Source organism: Condylura cristata, unplaced genomic scaffold (assembly GCF_000260355.1).
Source record: "Condylura cristata isolate star-nosed mole 26May11 unplaced genomic scaffold, ConCri1.0 scaffold00004, whole genome shotgun sequence".
Classification (NCBI taxonomy): Eukaryota; Metazoa; Chordata; class Mammalia; order Eulipotyphla; family Talpidae; genus Condylura; species Condylura cristata.
The window spans coordinates 19,781,273-19,801,415 of NW_004567105.1; the positions used below are offsets into that span (position 1 = coordinate 19,781,273).

The 20,143-nt window shown below is 42.2% G+C and overlaps 1 protein-coding gene across 1 annotated transcript in view; it reads left to right on the forward strand.

Moving 5' to 3' along the window:
- The first annotated feature begins 982 nt into the window (after positions 1-982).
- The window catches only part of KITLG (KIT ligand), a 77,879-nt gene continuing 58,718 nt past the window's right edge, over positions 983-20,143 (forward strand). Inside the window, exon 1 of the mRNA XM_004675833.2 lies at positions 983-1,199. Within this exon, the coding sequence (XP_004675890.1) occupies positions 1,185-1,199 (15 nt within the window). The 5' untranslated portion in view covers positions 983-1,184. The remainder of the gene's footprint in view (positions 1,200-20,143) is intronic.

Below are 20,143 nucleotides of genomic sequence, written 5' to 3' on the forward strand. Positions count from 1 at the left end.
GCTGTATAGCCAGAGCTCCAGATTCTGATTAAACTATGCCATTTACCAACTGTGGTTTGAGAAAACTGATCTTTCTCTTTTTCATTGTTCATAAAATGGGGTTAAAATGATAGAAACTATACAATAGATTTGTGGAGAAGTTTTAATGAGATAATCGATTTCAAGTTTTTACTATGGCGCCTGGTACAGAATCAAGCGCATCACATAATGGTGTTGGGTTATTATTGTTGTTCCATTATCTTTCCAATTTCAAAGCCTTCTCAAACAAACAAAAAGTTCACTCTCAAACCCTTACTGTATTAGTGACCTGCACATTTAATCATCCATGGCTTCTTTCATGCTTCATTTCTAAAGCAAATCTGAGAATAGCATCTCTCTTAGCAATACTTAACCCTGAGTCAACAATTCTTTTAATTATTAAATATTCATTCACTAAAGTAATTGTTAAAAAAAAAATGGAGGGAGGTAAGACAATGGCTTAACTATAGATTCTAATTAAGCTTTTTTATTTCCCTAAGGCGGGGCGGGTGAATTCTTCGCTAGGCACCCAGCGAACTCCTCTCCCGCACAGCCGCCGCTTAAAAGGGGGTGCTCCGGGCTCTCGCCCGCACACGAGGTATTTCTTCCGTCTCGGGGAGGTGCCAGGTGAACCTCGGTGGAGCTGAGAGGCCGAGCCCGGACCGCAGCGAGCATCGCGAGCGGCGGCTGCAGGTTGTTAAAAGCTTCACCCCTGGCGCCCCCACGCCCGCGTGGCTTCCAGCCGGTGCGCGCTAGAGGACCCCCCCCCCCACGCGAGGGCACGCGCTAAGCTGGATCAGTCCAACTTCTCCGGCACTCGCCGTGCTCTGGCTGCCCTCCTAGGTCTCCCCCCACCCCACCCCCCCAGTGCCCCAACCGGGTCTTGCTTCCCCGGGGCTCCGGAAGGGAAGGAGGCGTGTCCGGAGCAGGCGGGAGGGAGCTATATAAAAGTGCTGGCTTCGCGCCGGCCCGGGCTTCACTCGCCGCCTCGCGCCGGGACCTGAAGCGCTGCGGGCAGCATAGGCGGTGAAGAGGGCGCTGCGCTCGGGCTACCCAATGCGTGGACTATCTGTAGCCGCTGCTCGTGCAATATGCTGGAGCTCCAGAACAGCTAAACGGAGTCGCCACACCGCTGCCTGGGCTGGATCACAGCGCTGCCTTTCCTTATGAAGAAGACACAAGTGAGTAGGGCGCGCCCGGGAGCTCGCAGGCGCTGCAAGAAAATCGCGCCAGCGCCTGGGGGAGGCCGGCGCGTCCCGGCACTCGCTGCCGGGGCGTGCAGAGCTGTGCCCTCCTGGAGAGGCAAGGGGGTGCGGGGGAGGCGGGCGTGGCGCGCGAGCCGGGGCCGCCGGGCCGGGGTGAGCCGGAGGGAGCGGTGGGAGGGAGGAGAGGGAGCGGGTGTCAAGTTTGGAGCCGCGGCCGTTAAGTTGGGAGCTGTCAGTAGGGAGCTGCAGTTCCTTTAAGATGGAAGGCTCCGCTCTTTGAACTGGCAATTGAAGTTATTCCGGAAGGCTTGTTTTAAACAGACACATTTTCCTCGGGAAGCCGAGGGATTACAGAACAGCTCCCCCGCGCCACGCTTGCCCGCTGGCCCACCCAGACTTTTGTGCAGCCCCCAGGTGGTCGCGGGGTTCGGACGGACGCGGGGCAGCCTGGGGAGCGCAGCCTACTTACAGCTGCTTAGCTGCAGCGCTCCGCGAGCCGGAGAACCTGCCCGGTTAGACGGAGAAACTTGGCTCCCCGCAGCGTTTGCCAGATTTGAGGCTCTGGGTGAGAGATGGGTAATTCCTTCACATGGCATCTAGCTCCTTCTATTATAAGTTTTTTTTTTTAAAGTGGTCAACTCAAATGATAGTTACTGAGATAACTATATAATGTATAATGTATAAACTGCATTATACGGAACCACTGTGAGTCATGCACCGGCCAGGGTTATAATTCGGTTATTACCTCCCCCCACCCCCGCCCCCAAGCAAATAGCTGACTTTTCGTTTCGAAAGTCACCGCGCCCCCCATCCACAGTGTTTTCACCACCGGTATTCTTAGCTAGTTTCAAATCTCTCCCTAGGAATTTATCTGTGCATCTGGGGCTTAAGTAAGGCTGCCTGTTCACCGCCTCTTCCCACCCCCAGTTTCTATCGGAGATTGCAATTTCTGTGTCCAAGAGGTGAACGGTTTGGGGGGGGGGCGGGTGGTACAAATCGTCGGCTTAGTATGAAGGCGTCCAGGTGCTGAATTTGTTTTATTAAATGACTTGCTTGGCATCGTCTAGGCCTGGGGAATGTTCACATTCAGAAAGAGGTAGGAAGAGCCCAACCCATGTCACCTGTATGGAAAAGGGCAGGGTGAAGGGGTAATGCCTGGCAGGTTTGCGTGGTCTCAGAGCTGCAGCCTAAAACTAAGCGGAGCACAGCTCCCTCTGGCAAACCAGTTAGCTAATAGCTGCGCAGGAACGCCACAATTGGGACCACTAAGGTGTGTTGTTGAGATGCACATGTTAAAAGATTCGGCAACAATAAAGTTTTGATGCAATTGATTGAGCTGTGTGCTTTGTGAAAATCATCACAGGCTGGCAACCAGTACGCTGTTCTAGTAGCATCTTGCATGCATGGTGTTGGTGGGATTGGGTGGAGAAACTGCTACCTTCTAGTTTAGAAAAAGCCTCAACCTTCCTATTTAAACAAGAACTGGAGACAGATCAGGTTAATGTCCAACACTCCAAAGGGGCCATGTACTCTTAAGTCACTGAGAGTCAGTAGGATCGATGATCCTTGCACCTTTGCTTTGCAAAACAAATGTGAGCTCTGTAATCTCCTTTCTCACTTTGATTAAGTGGCTGTGCAAATCGGATTACATGGAATAATTCTATTGAAAACTAGAAAGAGGTGGATCGAGGCTGAAACGCTGGGGCTGTGGTGTTAGAGACTCAAATGCTGAGGACCAGGGATATTTGAGACAGCTAAGTATTTTAGAAATGTGACCTGCTAGGACCAAGGAAGAGTGCAGGCCCTTTGGGGGAACTTGCTGATGTTAAAGGAGTTGCAGGCCAAGGAGGGCAGTGTCCTTGTTGAATGAAGGCATTCATCGCCTGAGATCTAATGACCTTCAAGATTTTCTTTAAGGATACTTCTAAAAATTTCACATTCCTGCCACTGAAAGGGGGGGACGCTGGAAATACCCCAGAATCAATAAATAATCTGTGGGAATGGGGAACAGAGTTAGATCCTCTTTCATAGTGTTAAATTTTGGTATTTAAAAGTTACAAAGAAAATTTCTCTACAATAATGTATGGATTAAAAAAATAGTAGCATGAGAAAACAGGCACTAAGATGTAAGATGTTATCCTGAATCTGTTACCCTTGCAAGGAATAGCTATTAATACTCAATAATTTGTTCCTAAACATGGTATCAGCTGCAGAGTTCTATTATAAGGCCAATGGTTCTGTACTCGCCCACTCCCATAAAATAAGAATTTAAGAGTAATCATAATAATAAACCCTAACTTGAATTGTGGGGCTTTCCAAAAATCATGGGGACATCAGACATTCAGCCCTTTCAGTCAAATTCAGTAAGCGTGAAAATTCCATCAGCAACCACTTGAGATTTGTCAAATGATTTTTTAATTTATTTAGCACATGTGATAGATGTCAGTAGTTGGAAAATAATTGCATGGGCAACCAAGATGATGAATAATGGTAACAGTAAATTTAATCACAAGTTGACAGAAGTGAATTGTGATTTACTCATATTTTGTGGTTTTAGAGTGACTTGGAAAGAAATCTTCAGTGTTGGATAGAACATCAATATCTGATCTTTTTTTCCAACCTTTTTCTGATAGTGTAGCAATAAGATTAGTCAACATATTTTGCAACACCAATTAGAAAAGCTTTGTTAGTTTACTGGGCCAGGCTTTTCAATGGTGTCCTTGCATTTTAGTTTTGAGACATTTGTGAGCTTTCTCAGACTGCTGTCAGTTTTAGAAATAGTAAGATCAGAGACCTTCATCTTGCAATGAGTGTAGAAAAGGCCATTTTAGACACACACTCATTCTCAGCAGCACATTTTAGGCAAATAAAATGCTTGTTAGCTTTTGTGATTCTGAAGTAAGCTATCCCTTTATTGTCTGTATGAAGCATGTCATCTGGGTGATGATGCAAGTTTACTTTATAGAAAAAAAAATTAACATTTATGAAAAGAGCATTTTTCAATCTTGTCCTTAAAATCACTCATTTTGGAATGTATGCTTTGAATAATTTGAATTTATGTAGCTTTTAATTGATATATTCTGCCAAGACTCCAAAGCGCAAGTGCTAAGTTGATTACATTTAACATAAAATAAGGAAAATAACCATATGGAAATCTGATGACTTGAGCCAAAGCCATTAAAATTGCTAAATTTTATTTATGTCTAACTGCAGATTTGCAGATAACAAATTGTGAGGCACATTTGTCTTTTAATGTTAGTTGATTGAAATCTTTCTGTCACTATACATAACATTAAAAAAAAAAAACTCTGCTCAAATAGCTAGTCACTTTTGGAGACTTATATGGTCTCTTGAGCTTTGCTACCTTTTTCTTGCTACCTTGGCTTTCCCCTTTCTTGTCTGAGGAGAATCTAAGACAGTGGAAAGATCCTAAGTACTGCTTTTTGAAAACTTGGGTTCAAAATCTTGCTTTACCACAGGGAAGACAAAGGGTCATAGATATTGAACAACTTAGGATTTCTGTTTTGTGATCTGAATGATTACAAAGTAGTTATAAAGCTTTTTCTCACTGGATAGTTTTTAAGGGTGAAATGAGGTTTGAAATGTCTTTATCCCAGTACAGTGGCTATTGTAGTTACAGCTTGAATTTCTTGTTTCTAAAGAGAACTGCCTGCTGACTTAACTACAGAAGCAAGAGAAAAATTGACTAGTGCAGGTAAATGATGCTCAGCCAGCAAAAAAGACCACAGCTTCAGAAGTCCAGATGCTATGGATTCTTTCTCTCCTATTTTAGGCTGATCACTGTTTGTAGAGTATAATTAACACACATCATGCCAGGAATGTGTGAATTGCAAAGGCTACCTGTGGCTAAAGTGATGTTATATTCTTTAAATTTTGTTTAAAAGTAGAAATAAGAAATAGAATTGAAAATAGATAATGGAAGTCTCATGGCCCACTGTGACTTGCTGTCCTTTTTCTGCATTCTTGATTTCTAAGTTCCCCTTGGAGTCTAAGGCTTTATTTTAAACTAAGGAGACTTGGTCATGTTCCTATTCCTGGTGTTCTTGCCTGGCTCTTGGGAGTGAGGCCATGCATTCATTTCTGCAGGGTGTCTTTATTTTCTTTACCAGGCAACTTTGTGCATTGACTTTTTTTTTTTTTTTCATTATGCAAGTTTGGGAGATTTTTTTTCTTGATTACTTGTTCCCTTTTGTAAATTAGGGAAAGGCATTTAGATATAAATCTGGGAGATCTTTTATCTTTGTTTTCTAATACATGAATCACTAGCAGCTGCAGGAGTCTCTGTTTTTGGTGTTAGTCACCTGTGTAGTCAGAACAATTTATAAAACAAATTGAGGGAACACCAGAGTACTTTTAAAATGCACGCAGTTGTCAGGATGGCTTTGTATAGACTGTCTCCTAGAAACCTTGGACTGTAGTAGCCTTACAGAATGAAGATGCTTGCATTAATACTTAAAAGTTTTTACAGGGACTGGCAGTTAGTGAGAATTGCTATTATCCGGTCTGTCTCTACCTGTTTCCTCCTTTCCAGGAAAAAAAAAAAAGTGGGGGTGGGGAGGAGCTGAGAGGGTGGAGGTAATTTTCTTATAATTAGCCCATATTGTCCTTTTTAAAAATCACCATGTGTATTAGCTAGAGGAAGACTGCTCTTTATGTATCTGTCTTTTGGCTGCGTTTTTCTATTTTTCTAGGCTGCCACATTGATGTGGCTTTTAGGTGATTGAATTCTTTTATTAACACAAATACTAAGTAGTATGCCTTTGAGAAGTTATTTGAACCCGTTCAACTTTTGTTTCTTCAGCTGTAAAGTGACAAAGTAGAACTAGGCAATTTCTAAGTAACTTCCGATTCTAAAATTCTGTTTCTAAGATACTTGTGAAAATAGGTTTGAACCATATGGCACCGAAGCAGCTTCCTTCGATTCTGAGATTTATGTAACTGTTGCTGTTGTGTGAATACATATTATAACCATTGTTTTATGATTATGAACCAACCAATGAGGAGAAATGAAACTATACATTTAAATCTCAACTTAAATTTAGACTGTTCTACTTCTTACCATTTTACCTACCACTTGGTATTTCTCTGTAACATGGGTGGTATTTACACTGTCCTATTTTAGCAATGTCTGTAGTTGGAGAAGAACTTTACTTTCCCACTTCTCCCCTTTGCTGGAAAAATCCAGCAAAGTCTGGTGGCCCAAGGAGACCACTTAAAGGAGGTAATGAACACTTGCCTGTACTTGCTTGTCCTGACCGGGAGGTCCCCAGGCTCTGTATCTGGAGGAATGGAGAGAATGCGGTCTTCTATCAGAAATGAGAATCTGAGGAAGGGGTCCTGGCAGTGTGTGACCTTGGGTAAATCCCTGAGTATCAGTTATCACTGCATCTCCCCAAGAGTTAATCCAGAGCAGATAGTGACCAGGAGGGGCGCAGCTGGAGGCTGAGAGGCTGGAAGAGGGGGGAGCAGCCTTGTGCCTCAGGGGAAGAATCCTGAGGAGGACACCCAGCAAGTATCTCCTAGCCCTGCCCTGTTGCAGGCTCAGTATTGTCTCTGGCATGCCTCCTGATTTACCCTTTCTCAACTCCTGGTCCTCTCTGGCTGGCACCTCCCAGCTGGGGCGATCCCTGTAGCAAGCAGCAGGTCTTCTTTGAAGACTGAAGCCAGCCCTTTCTACTGTGTGGATCAGAAAAAAAAATCCAGTGATCAGCAGAACCCCTTCTCCAACACGCAGAGCATGGATTCCTCAGGAAACAGCCCAGGCATTGCCATTAGTGAGCTACCCACGAAATTGGAATCAAGGCAGTGGTCTAGAGACTGCCAAGCCCCACAGAAGCTCTCCTGTGGTTGCTTATCTGCATGGAGCATTCATTTGCTTTGCTGGGGAAGCGGTGGGCTTGGGCTTTTGAGTCCTACTGATTAGAATGTGGTCTTAGTGGGAGCTAGTTAGGGTGGGTTTTCAGTGTTCCCCAGCGCTCAGACTCCAGCTCAGAAGTCCTGCAGGTGCCTTGGGAAGAATGCCTCAACTATGGGGTGATTTAACTCTGTGGATGACCCCTCAAAAAGGAGTGGGAATAGCAGGCTTCAGGCTCCCTCACCTTTACTGAAAAGAGCTTCCTGCTGCAAAATGTGGGAAGAACACAGCCTGGAGGGGGCATTGCCTTTGTCTTGTATACACATACTCTGTTGCCCTTTCAGAAGCAGAAGTTCATCCTCTGTGCTAAAGCCCTGTGGGTATGAGAACTTTTGCTTCTTTTTCACCTTGACATAAACTCTTTGAAGCCAAGGGCCTTCCCAGTTAGTGACTTTACTAACCCCCAGCACTGGATTCTAAGTGCTAGAGTTTGAGTACTAGTACACCTGCTTGCTTCTGAAAATCAGTTTACAAAGTGACTGTATTGTGAGGGAGCCTCTCAGGACCCCACTGTGCTGATTTTCCACAATGACTTGGGTCCCTGCTTCAGTGTTTTCCTAGGAAAACAGCTTTGCAAAAACACAAGTTTCCTTGCTTTCCAGTAAGGGTGTGTTGTGTTATAAAGGGCCAACCAGTTTCCTGAGATGCGGTGTCCACATGGACAGCTGTTCAAATTTATGTTCCTGCAGCTCTTTAAGTAAAAGAGGGTAGGAGGGAGGGATGCTAGAGAAGTTTCATAGAAAAGGTATTTTTTTAAAAGATGTATTTATTTATGCATACAAGAATTGGGGTACAAGCCAGAGGTGTGGGGGGTGAGCAGATTCACCAGAGACAGAGTGGGGAGCAGAACAGGCAGACTGACTGAAATACACTGCTGAAGGGATCAACATGCAGAACAGGAGAGGTCTGCTGTGCCATGTGAGGCACCTCCCTGGCCAGGTTTCGAACTCGTACTGCAGTGGTTGCAGATAACTTTATAAGGCTGGGCTTTAACCCTTTGCACCGCCAGGAGAGGGCCCTCACAGAAAATGGTTTCTAAGGTGATCTAGAAAACCCAAGGATTGCAAAACAAACCTCAGCATTCACGTGTTATTATTTATGACTCTGTGTAAACCTAAGTTTAATGATTCTGAAGTAGTCAACATGTTAGGGATTTCCAGTTGATGACCAACCAAAACCAGAGATGACTTTAGCTTCACTTGCTGGAAATGCCAGAACTCTGTCTGGCAGTCTGCCCTACCTAGAGTTCTCTGATGGGTTCTTCTGGGAGAACTGACAGGTGCCATTCTGCTTCTTGTTAGATAAATGATCATTTTATTGGGGCCTGGCTGTGGCTCCTTGTTGCCAGGTAGTCCAAAATTTGGTCTGAAATGAAAGAATAATGAAGGATTTGGAAAACATTCATGAAAAAGGAAAAGAAGGGTATAATGCAATTTAATGCTTGCATGAAATTTAATGTAGGAAAGATGAAAATTATAAAATAGGATTATACAATCCTGTTGCTTTTGCAGCAAATTATATTTTTTTCATTTTTAACCACTGCCCAGGAAAGTATTTTTAAAACTTTGACACATATTTATTTAAGGTTCTAGCACATATTTATTTAAGCTATAGTAGTCTGTCTTAACAATACTTAGAAAAGAGTGGGTATTCTTTTTCCTATTTGAAATGTGCATCTTTATTACACAGCTTGAGCTTTCCAGAACTGAGGTGAACATTTATATTGATACTTGTGTACAGATGTACTGTTTCCCATTTAAGTGTGTAACCATTTTAAATGACTTTCATGGTTGCATAAAATCAAATCATTCCTATAATCATGCCCAAATGGTAGTTGGTAGAACTAAATTTCAAGATTAATTAATTTGTAGAGCTTTTTTTCTGGGTGACAGGTAGTTTTTTGTTTTGTTTTGTTTTGTTTTTTTTAATCCCATTTCACAGATGAGGAAACCAAGAATAAAGCCTTTACCTTGCCAGGTCCATTACTTACTGCCAAGATGAACAACCAGAGAGATCTAGCTGGCACAACCAGAGGTCATTAACACAGTGTAATCCGTACCTCAAAGATAGACATTCTGTTTACAGGAACATTGAATCAAAAAGAAATGCAATTTGGATATGAAAAACAGCTGCTGGCTATAAGATTTGGACAATAAATTGTTGCCTAGCAGAGTGGTTCTGCTAGATGCTCAGTAAATGCACGTTTAATGTTTGGAGTAAGTGAAAGTTGAGATTCCTATTTGGTGCTGATGTATTCTTTTAGAAGCTTTTCAGTGGAAGACAGTATTTTTAGCTACTGGGTTTATTACATACACAAATATTTGTTTGAAAAGTCAGAAAGGCTGCTTTGTTTTACCATTTGTGGTATTAATTTTCCTTGAGTAATGCAATATTGTTACAGGGCAGGGAGAGAGGCACCTCAGAACCCCCAAGCCTGCCCATTCCAATAGATAGGTTTGCTATTTGCAATGCCAAGACAAAACATGTAAGAACATTAGTGGAAAGGAGCTTTAATACAATTATTGTGCAACAAAGAAAAGACAATGTAGTTTCCAAAACAAGCCCCTGAGGTTACCTCTCTCCTCATGGGTAAATGTCCAGCCTAACAGGGTTGGCCTGAAAGCCTGCCACCAGTCTAAGGCATCTTCAGCAGGGAAAAGGGTCAGAAAAGGGTCAGAAACAGCCAGACGAATCTGGAAGGAAAAGAGCAAAATCAAAATAAAAGCTGCCGTTGCTGGGCCCTCCCTGGTAGCGCAGTGGGTTAAAGCACAGCACTAAAAAGCAAAAGCCACTTCAGCATGAGTTCAGTCCCCATCCCGGATGTAACCCACCTGGCGCAGCAAACCTCTCCTGACCTGCTCGCTGCTCCCCTCAGCAGTGTACTTCGTCAGTCTGTTCTGTGCCCCACTCTGGTGAAGCCTCTCACCACCCTTGTACCCCAGTTCTGTATGCACAAATAAATCTTAAAAAAGAAAACAAAAAAACTGTCATTGCTAGCCTCTCCACTGGGCTCTCACCCAGATGTGTTAGAAATATTCCAAGACTGGGAAGCAAACATAGCCTTCTCATATGCACTCTGCTCCATGGGCTGCCTCCAGGTCTCCTTGCTGTCCATCCTTCTCCAGTCTCCTTCCCAGCTTCTCCCTGCTCAGCTTTACATCCCCTTGGGTTGGGGAGAGCACCGGGGAACATCCCCTTTTCCTTGGGACCACCCTGTTACAGTATCACTGGCTCAATGAAACTGGGGGCCATGTAGGAAAATAAACAGTTGGATTGAGTTATAGATCAAATCGTAGTATTATTCCCATCATATACTGGCAGCTTGACCTCCAGTATATATTTCTCTCTGAAATCTTTTTTGATGTCTAAATTGGTACAGAAATATCAGTCTAGTACTGTGCGATGATTAAGGGAACTAGACTACCTGGGACTTGGACTTAACTAAAGATTTTCCTTCTCTGCCAGAGAAGTGAATTAAAAAACATACAGTAAACCCACGTGTTGTAAGAAATAAATTCATTCCTAGTGATTCCAGACTTTGCCTTTAGGGATTGGATAAATGACTGAAATCAAATAATCCATAGAGATTAATCCCTTAACTCCTATTCTTGCGCATTATCTATCACCTTTCTCACTCATCAATATTCTTAGAAATTAAAAAAAAAAAACAATTTATCTCCTTTCCCTTTTTCCTCTTTTTCTGTGAAAGCATTTATACAAAATTGACCAAAGACAAGCTGATTAAGAGGCTAGAGCAGCTTGCTGAATAAGGAAATAATGACTTGAGTTAATAAGTTAATATCTATTGATAATTTACCATGGACAAGGCCCTGTGTCTCCAGCTATAGTTATCTCATTTGGTCCTAGCAAAAATGTTATGAAGTAGATAAATTTTATCATTGTTTTAACAAGTAGGGAAACTCAAGTTCAAAGGCTAAGAAAATTTGCCCAAGATTAAAAGAATGAAAATGCAAATAAGAAGGAAAGGCTTGGATATGGAGCCAAAGCTGTTTAAAGACTAGATTTCCTCTAACCAATACATTGTACTGCACCCACAGTTAGCTGTACATAGATCTACAGCTAACTGTTGGCTTAAACAGTTATTGTTTGTTTTTTAAATAATGTGATCTTATACCAGAAAGACACAGCAAGCAAATCCCTGTCTTCTGGGTGAATGACTGGTTATGACCGCAGCATCTCAGTACCACCCAGGTGTAAATGGGTGTGTTTGATGATGTCACACCTGGTCTTTGTCGCCAGCCTCTCCCACCTCAGTCTCCTTGGCCTTTGGATGGAAGCCACATGCCTCCTGAGCCTTGTAAGGGGGAGGCCCCTTACAAACTGTAAAGATGCCATTTTACTTTAGGGGATTAAGAATTACTGCCAAAACCCCTGCTTTTCAAATGAAATGGTGCAGTGTTGGCCAAGGGCAGGCTTTGAAATATTTTAACTGTATTTCAAAATAAATTAAGACAAAAGATGCTTTAGAGATTACTTACTCAATTTGCTCTAAGCCTGTTTCTATGCTGTTTTGAAAGACGGGTTTAAGTGACCATATTAGAAAATTATTGAATAATGTGTTAATAATGTCTTTTTGCTTTAAATGATTTTACAGCCATTTAAGTTGTGACCTTTCTTTGTAATTCCTAGCCATTCCAACTGCATTAATAGTAAGAATTCATTTTCTACATCGATGATATGATTTGTTTTTAAACAAATGGCTGTTGAAGCACCCTTAGCAGAGATACCTGTGGCTTAATAATCAGCAATTTAGTGACAATGAAAGTTAGTTAGAAAGCCCTGGTATTCATCTGAATGCAGGCAAGGAGGCCACAGAACACAGAGCTGTTGGGAACCAAAAGATTGGGTAGAGGCCTGTTTTGGTTGGCTCAGAACTTCGATCTCTGAGCTTCAGTTCCCCATCTGCTAAATAGGTAAGCGAGAGTACATATCTAAGAGTGGTTAGAAAGAATCCCTTAGCCCAGTGGCTGGCACATAAGAAGTACTAAATATACTAAAAAAAAAAAAAAAAAAAGTTTACTGTTGTCATTAGTGTGAGGCAGAGGGCTAACTTAACAGTAGTGATGACTCCTTTCTTAAAGAAAGTGACTTTAATTGCAAAATCCCCACTCCAGAATGAGAGAAAGTTAAAGCAGTTAATTTCAAATAACCCAGGCTTCAGATTCACTTTAGTTCTAAGTAATTGTTTCCATTCTCTACTTTCTCAACAAAAACTGACAAAGAGCTAAATGTGTATAATTATAATCGCAAGATAGTTTACCTAGAGCAAAGTTACTTCTTTCTATCCTGTGACCAAGGTCACAGAGCTAGTAAAGGGGTGGAGCTGGCTTATGAACCAGGGCCTCTGTCCCTAAACTCTCGTGCCCTGCTGGAATGGGGGAGGGGGGAAGAATCCCCCCCTGAATCAGTAAGGAGTTTCCAACTTTTCCCTTTCTAGGAGGAATAGTTCCAGGAGCATCAGAAACACAGCCCCTTGTCAAGGGAGAAGAGTCATGCTTTGGGAGTCAAAAGTTCCCAGGTTTCGGCCCTCCCTGGTGGCGCAGCGGGTTAAAGCACAGCACTGAGAATATAAAGCCGCTGCCGCATGAGTTCGATTCCCACCTCCCCCGGAGGTGACCACATGGCGTGGCAGACCTCTCCTGACCCGCCCGCTGCTCCCCTCAGCAGTGTATTTCCTCGATCTGCCTGTTCTGCTCCCCACTCTGTCTCTGGTGAAGCCTCTCACCGCCCCTGAGCCTCTGGCCTGTACCCCAGTTCTGTATGCACAAATAAATAAATCTTTAAAAAAAAAAAAAAAAGTTCCCAGGTTTTACCTTTGACTCTTGATTCTTCACTTGCCAAAGTTCTTAGGCAAGTTGTTTAACTTTGCTTAACCTTTTCTTAACTTTAATCTCCTCTTCTGTAAAATGGAATAATACTATGCAGTTTCCTCCTTCCTTTCCTCTTACTTCCTTACCTTGTTCCCTCTCATCTTTTCTCTTTTTTTTAAGATTGATTTATGCATTCAAAAAGTGGGGTACAGGCCATAGATGCAGGGGGTAGGTGAGGGGACTCACCAGAGACAGAGTGGGGAGCAGAACAGGCAGATTGACTGAAATGTACTGCTGAGCGGAGCAGTGGGTTAGCCAGGAGAGGTCTGCTGTACCATGTGTGTCACCTCCCTGGTCGGGGGTCAAACTCATACTGCAGTGGCTGTGGTTAGCATCATAGTGCTGCAGTTTAACCCTTGGGCTACCAAGGAGGGCCCACTGTTCCTTACTTTTTTTTTTTTTTAAAGATTTATTTATTTGTGCATACAGAACTGGGGTACAGGCCAGAGGCTCAGGGGCGGTGAGAGGCTTCACCAGAGACAGAGTGGGGAGCAGAACAGGCAGATGGACAAAGTACACTGCTGAGGGGAGCAGCGGGCAGGCCAGGAGAGGTCTGCGGCGCCATGTGGTCACCTCTGGGGGAGGTGGGAATCGAACTCATGTGGCAGCGGCTTTAGCTTCTTAAGCTTCTTAGTGCAGTGCTTTAACCCGCTGCACCACCAGGGCGGGCCCACTTTTTTTACACTAGAAATAAGATGCTGTATACTGGCTTTGTGGTTGCCACTCACAAACTTGTGCTATTATTAAGTTTTCCAGACTTAACACATATCTTCCTGCTATGCCATTTAAGTTCTAAGTTATGTTTGTGCCAAGTTCTTCACTCATTGGTCTCATATAGAGATGCAAAGGAGGATCAGCTGTGGAATTAGAGTGAGACTTTTCCTAGCCCTACTATATGCCAAGACCATGTGCATGTGATTTGGCTCTCGCGGACTTCATGTATACTGGGGGTAATGATGGTAATAGTTCGTGGCTGGAAAATATAGGATTAAATGACATAATGTATAGAAACTGGGTTATTTCAAACTGATAGTTAATGGGTGGGATATCTGATCTTTAGGAAATGGGTCATGCTGGCAGCTTGGTATGCTTCATGATCTACTTTTGTCAGTTTGCTCCATTTATGTGATGGTTATAATTTAAAATATCTCGTCACTGAAAAGCAAGTGAGATTATGGGCAGTTATGGGGGATGGGATTGTGTAACTGAGCTGAGATTGCTAAAGGATCCAATGGGATCAGTGTGAGTCGGTTACCTCTCAAGTTATTAGTCAAGCTATGTAATTACAGAGTGATGTTCCCAACTGTTCCATATAGAGGCCTAAGGCCATATTGTACTTTTCAGCCTACATGAGTTAAAATTCACACTTTCTAAACACCTAAACATGTTATGCTGGCTAATGTCTTCCAAAGTGAGCCTCAAACTGCTTTCTGTAGAGTATATATTGATACCTTTGGACACTCATAGATCTGGAGTCACCTCTTCAAATAGGATGACTTTGAGTCACTTAATTCTGACGTTTTGATTTATCATTTGTAAAGTGAGGTTTACAATAATAATATCTTAAGTCCTCAGTTGCCTGTGGGGATTAAATTAGCCAATCCATAAAAAGGGCTGATACCATACCAGATGCCCAAAAACCTAGGTAAATGCTAGCTGCTTCCAAGTAAAATGCATTTTTGCATTCAAAGCATTTTAGTTTTGCATGAGTTGAATTTATAAGTGTGTGGGAATCCACATTTTGGAAATGCTTTAGTTATGAATTCAGGTTTTGTTTTCTTGGTGGTGGTTGTGTTTTAGAGTTAAAGGTCTTGATTGTCCAGGTTAATCTTTGAATAAGTTTTAGGATTCCTCAAAGCAGACACAAGTTATTTTTATCAGTCCATTATTTCAGGTAAACAAGCATTCCATTCTCCGACAGAACATTAAACGGTATGCGCCTTTTGATGGAGTGCTGACTTGTTCCAAGCACTTGTGGAAGATAGAAAACAGCTCTTGTTTCTGACACTATAATCTACAGCCTGCTCCCAGAGGTTTCTTGATTGAATCTTTGACCATCGCTACCTCAGTGATTAAGTTACCAGCCAGAAATGTGTGATGTAAATTTTGATTCAGTTCAGACTAGGTACTAACATAAAAGTATTGAATCAATCTTTGCAAACATGCTGTGAAAGAAAACTCCATTCTTAATAAAGTCCAGAGGAGACTGGGTCAGAAACATTGACATGCTCTTTTTGTAGGTTGCTTAGCAAGAGAGCTAGATTATAAAAGGACTCGGTTTTGCCTCATTTCCTGAAAGTAGTATGTCATATTTGAAGGCTAATGCAGAAAAAAAAAAAAAAACACGACCTTGTTGACCAGATAGGACATCCATGTCCAAAATTCAGATAATTGGTGTTCCTGTGTGTATTAGTCCCTCCAAGGGCATCCATTCCTTTTGTTAGCTAATACAACCAATAGTGGATCCTGTAGACTTTAAGAGTCTCTCTACTGCACACAACCTAGGGTTATTAACAGAAGTCTGACCTTGTAAACAACCACCTGGTTAAATCCTCCACTGACATTATGTTACCTGCAGGATAAAGTCCAAGCCCTCAACACACTATACAAGGTTCTCTATGATTTGACTGTTGCTTATCTCCACCACTCCCTGGGATGGTAGCTTTCATTCCATGTAATGTCACCTAATTACATAGGCACACAGTGACATGCCCATTTGGTCTGAAAAGCCCTGATAATCCTTCTTCATCCTCTGCACGCCTGGCGTAGGTAGTTCCTCTTGTCAGAAATCCTCCTGACATCTGTGTGCTCTACTTCAGCACTTCCACTCCACCTTCTTAGTGATCTTACTTCTTTCCCCTAGTATTTTTTTTTAAAAGATTTATTTATTTGTGTATACAGAACTGGGGTACAGGCCAGAGGCTTAGGGGCGGTGAGAGGCTTCACCAGAGACAGAGTGGGGAGCAGAACAGCCAGATCGACGAAGTACACTGCTGAGGGGAGCAGCGGGCGGGTCAGGAGGGGTCTGCCACGCCATGTGGTCACCTCCGGGGCAGGCAGGAATCGAACTCATGCGGAAGCAGCTTTAGATTCTCAGTGCTGTGCTTTAACCCGCTGTGCCACCAGGGAGGGCCTCCCCTAGTATTTTTTAAAAATCATATCTCAAAAGCACTATATGGAAATTAAGTTTTTATTTCTCTGCCTGGCCAGGTTGCCTTAGCTTAATTAATACCCATCGCTAAAGGCATAGCATTGTACTATTGATAGATTTTCAGAACTTAACTATGCGTTAATAAATCACATCACAGGTAGCTTCGAGGGGGAAGGAGCTATCTATCAGTGTTCTAACTATAAATCTGGGGCTGTGTCAGTTTTATGTCTGCGAACCTCACTTGTCCTGTGGTCTGACATGGCACAAAGATGGGTAGGAAGAACTCTACACTGATACATTGATGCAGTAGGTGTAAGCATCTGCAGAATCAGATACGTTGTTCAGACATAGTTCTATTTGGAGGGACGAATGATAAAGTGACCACTTATAAAAAAGTAGGGATCATAGGTTAAAAAAGGGGGTGGGACAGGCCCTCTCTGGTGGCGCAGTGGGTTAAAGCACAGCACTAAGAAGCTAAAGCCACTTCTGCATGAGTTCGATTCCCGCCTGCCCCGGAGGTGACCACATGGCGTGGCAGACCTCTCCTGACCCGCCCGCTGCTCCCCTCAGCAGTGTTTTTTGTCGATCTGCCTGTTCTGCTCCCCGCTCTGTTCCTGGTGAATCCTCTCACCCTCTGCATCTCTGGCCTGTACCTCAGTTCTGTCTGAATGAATGAATGAATGAATGAATGAAGGGGGTGGGACACTTGTCATCTGTAAAGAGTGACATAGTAGGCTGAATGATTGCCAGCTGGTTTGTAATGCCTTGATGATGTGAGAGTCAGAAAGGGCTGTGGAACTCAGTACTGTGGCTGAAAAAATCCCAATTTAGATGGCCATTCTATGTGCCAGGACTTGAATCAAGTGTGTTATAAACTTAATCTTCCCTAATGCTCTCCATATGTGAAGGTGGTAGTGCGAAGCTTCTGTTTCACAGAGAAGGGCCTAGATTTAGAGAGATTAGTTGAGAGATTAGCTAATCATTTTATAAATTGTCAGTCTTAAACTTGATCTGTTTGCATCCTTGGTATTTCTGTTGCCCTTTGATTCCCCTAGATGAGATGTTTTTCTTGCTACATAATAATGAATAAGATTACTCTGAGATATGGATTCTTCTTCCTCAGCTCACCCACTTTGAAGATGCTTCCTTTTATATTTTCTTTTCACAGTTTGTGCTGGTTAATAGTTAGCCAGTGCAATAGATAAGGACAGGGTGTTATGTGTAGTTTGGATACTGATGTGATAGTCTCTAACTAGAAAGTGATAGAAGGCAGAAATGCGGGGTTCCCTTGCTGTATGAAAGTGGAACAATCTTTTTTGGTATGACTTAGTTGTTTAACTTTGGGGCCTGGGAATGATTTTACCACTAGTTTATTTTGGGGGGAAATTCCTAAATCAGTGAAGCTTTTCAAGCTTCAAATAATTATTCCATCACAAAGAGCAAAGTCTACTTCCTTCCTGCCTTGATTGCAAACAGCCCCCAAAAGTAGTATAAAAGAAAAGAGGGGAGATAACATACAAAATAAACAACAATTAAGTAGCTGTACTAAGTGGTTTGTGGGGGGTTGGCTTTCAAACCTTTCAGCAACTGAGGCACATCTTTCAGCTAGCTGCATACACTGCCCACACAATGCTCACCCCCCGTTGTGAGGCAGTAGATCCCCGTTCTCCATATGGACAGAGAATCTCTTTGCTACCTCTGTTTATATTTATTCTTCCATCCATGTTTGATTCTTCAGCATGGCAGCTGCTGGGAAAAGAAACCCAAAGGCTTATACTGAGAGGGTTATCCACTCAGCCTCTTTCCTATCCCACTGAAAAATTTCTTTTTCTTCTAGCATTAGGGTGTTGGCCGTATATATGTGTATATGTGTATATGTGTATATGTGTATGTGTGTATGTGTGTATGTGTATGTGTATATGTGTATATGTGTATATATGGATGTGTGTATATGTGTGTATGTATATGTGTATATATGTATGTATGTGTGTATGTGTATATATGTATATGTGTGTGTATATGTGAGTGTGCATATATGTGTGTGTGTGTGTGTGTGTGTGTATTTTTTTTCTGCTTGTTTGTTTCCCTTAAAGTTGATCATCCCAAGGTTTCTTTGTGGAAGAATATCGCAACATAAAATAATTTACATCAAAGATGAACTCAGCCTTTTCAAAGGTTATTCGAACAAAGAGTGATGCTGGTACTTGTATATTCTGATACAGTGCAGGATGTTTCTTGGTTAACTTTTGTTTGACATCTTCCTTTATTTGCTGAATTTACAATCTCCTACATGGTAGGAGTAGGGAGTACTATAGGCAGTAGTTATAATACATAACTTCGTAGATAACATGGTAAAAAGTCAGCATAAAAGAGCTTTCTACTCACTCATACTTGCTAGGCTGAAAGTGCAACAGTAAAGCCTATAATAAAGCCCATTGCTTTCAGGGCATATCATTTAATCCTGCTCATGAATTGTCTCATATTCATCAATTTTTTTCTTGCAAAGAAGTCATGTGAGAGCAGAATGTCAACAACTCTTTTACTCTAAGTACAGGATAGCTGGTTTTATTCTTTAGTCAAGTGTTATGTCTGGATGTCATAAAAAAATCAGTTTTGAGCTGATTTATTTATTTGTTTACTTTAGTAGGGATTACAAATAGATAAGAGACACCCAAAGCATTGGGAACAGATAAGATTAGAATTTTAAAGCTTAACCTAGGTTCTGGATGTTTCTGCCTCCAAGTGAAATCCTATTCCCAGCATGTGTTCTAGTGCAGTATTACCGTGCAGTAATATTTTTTAATGAACAGCTACTTGAGAAATGTTGGTGGATTGCAGCTCATTGGGGAAACATGGAGAAATTTAAGTTGTAAGTTATAGTGAATTCTAAACACAGTGGAGAGTTGTGAACTAAGACTGCCACTGAATTTACTATAAGAATATGTCTCCATTCCATGTCTCTGGCTTTTTGGTTAATTTTCATATGGCCTGGTTGGGTCAATAAAGCACAGTGACTCTAAATCCTTATCTAGTTCCTTTAAAAAGGAAAGTCTGGGTATTTTACAGGCAGCTTAGTACTTTGGCTGTCTCTGTCCCAAAAAGCATTCTCCACGGTTGTTCATTAAAACTTGTTTAGCATTCACTACAAGCCAGGCTAGACATTCAGCAGAGAGCAGAAGAGTTACATTGTTCCGCTCTTCCTAGAGGTTATCTTTCTTTCATTTTTATATCCCAATTTTCCATGTTCATGGAACTGGAGAAATACTTAAAGATCCAAAGAAAATGGTGAACAGTTCAAGCATTCAGCTTGTCACATTTTGGATAGTTAAGAGAAGGCTTTTGCAACATGAGTGACACATGATTGCCATCATGAGGATTTCACCACCATCCATCCAGGAGTGAGGAGGAGGACAGTGGCTTATGCCCAACTAATACACAAAGTCTTCTGTTTATCCTAAAAGATGTTTATAAGAGAATTCTCTGTTCTGCCCATTTTGGACACAAGACGGAGGACTGAAAGTATCTGCCTTATGGTGTCTAAACCCCAAGTTGCAGGAGAAAGCTAATAAGCTGACTTGTAGGTGATAATGTGAGTCCATTGGGTGAATCTGGAGTTCACCTGCTGAGTGGCTGAAATACACATCATCCAGAATTCATCTGTGGCCCATTTCATATACCTGAATGAACTCTTTACTCAAATGATCTATTTGCTACCTTTACTAAAGGAGAATTTGATGCCAAGAGTATTGGGGTCTGAGGGTACCTTGGTAGTAGGTAGCAATACCAGCAGCCAACAGGTGTGAAGAAGCAGGTACTGTATGAGAACAGCAGTTCAAGGTGCTAGAGATAAGAAAGAGGAAGAAGAATAATATACTCCTTGTCCTCACATTCGTTTACATTCTTAGGAGGGATAGTTGATAAGAGTAAACTAATTGGGTTATCA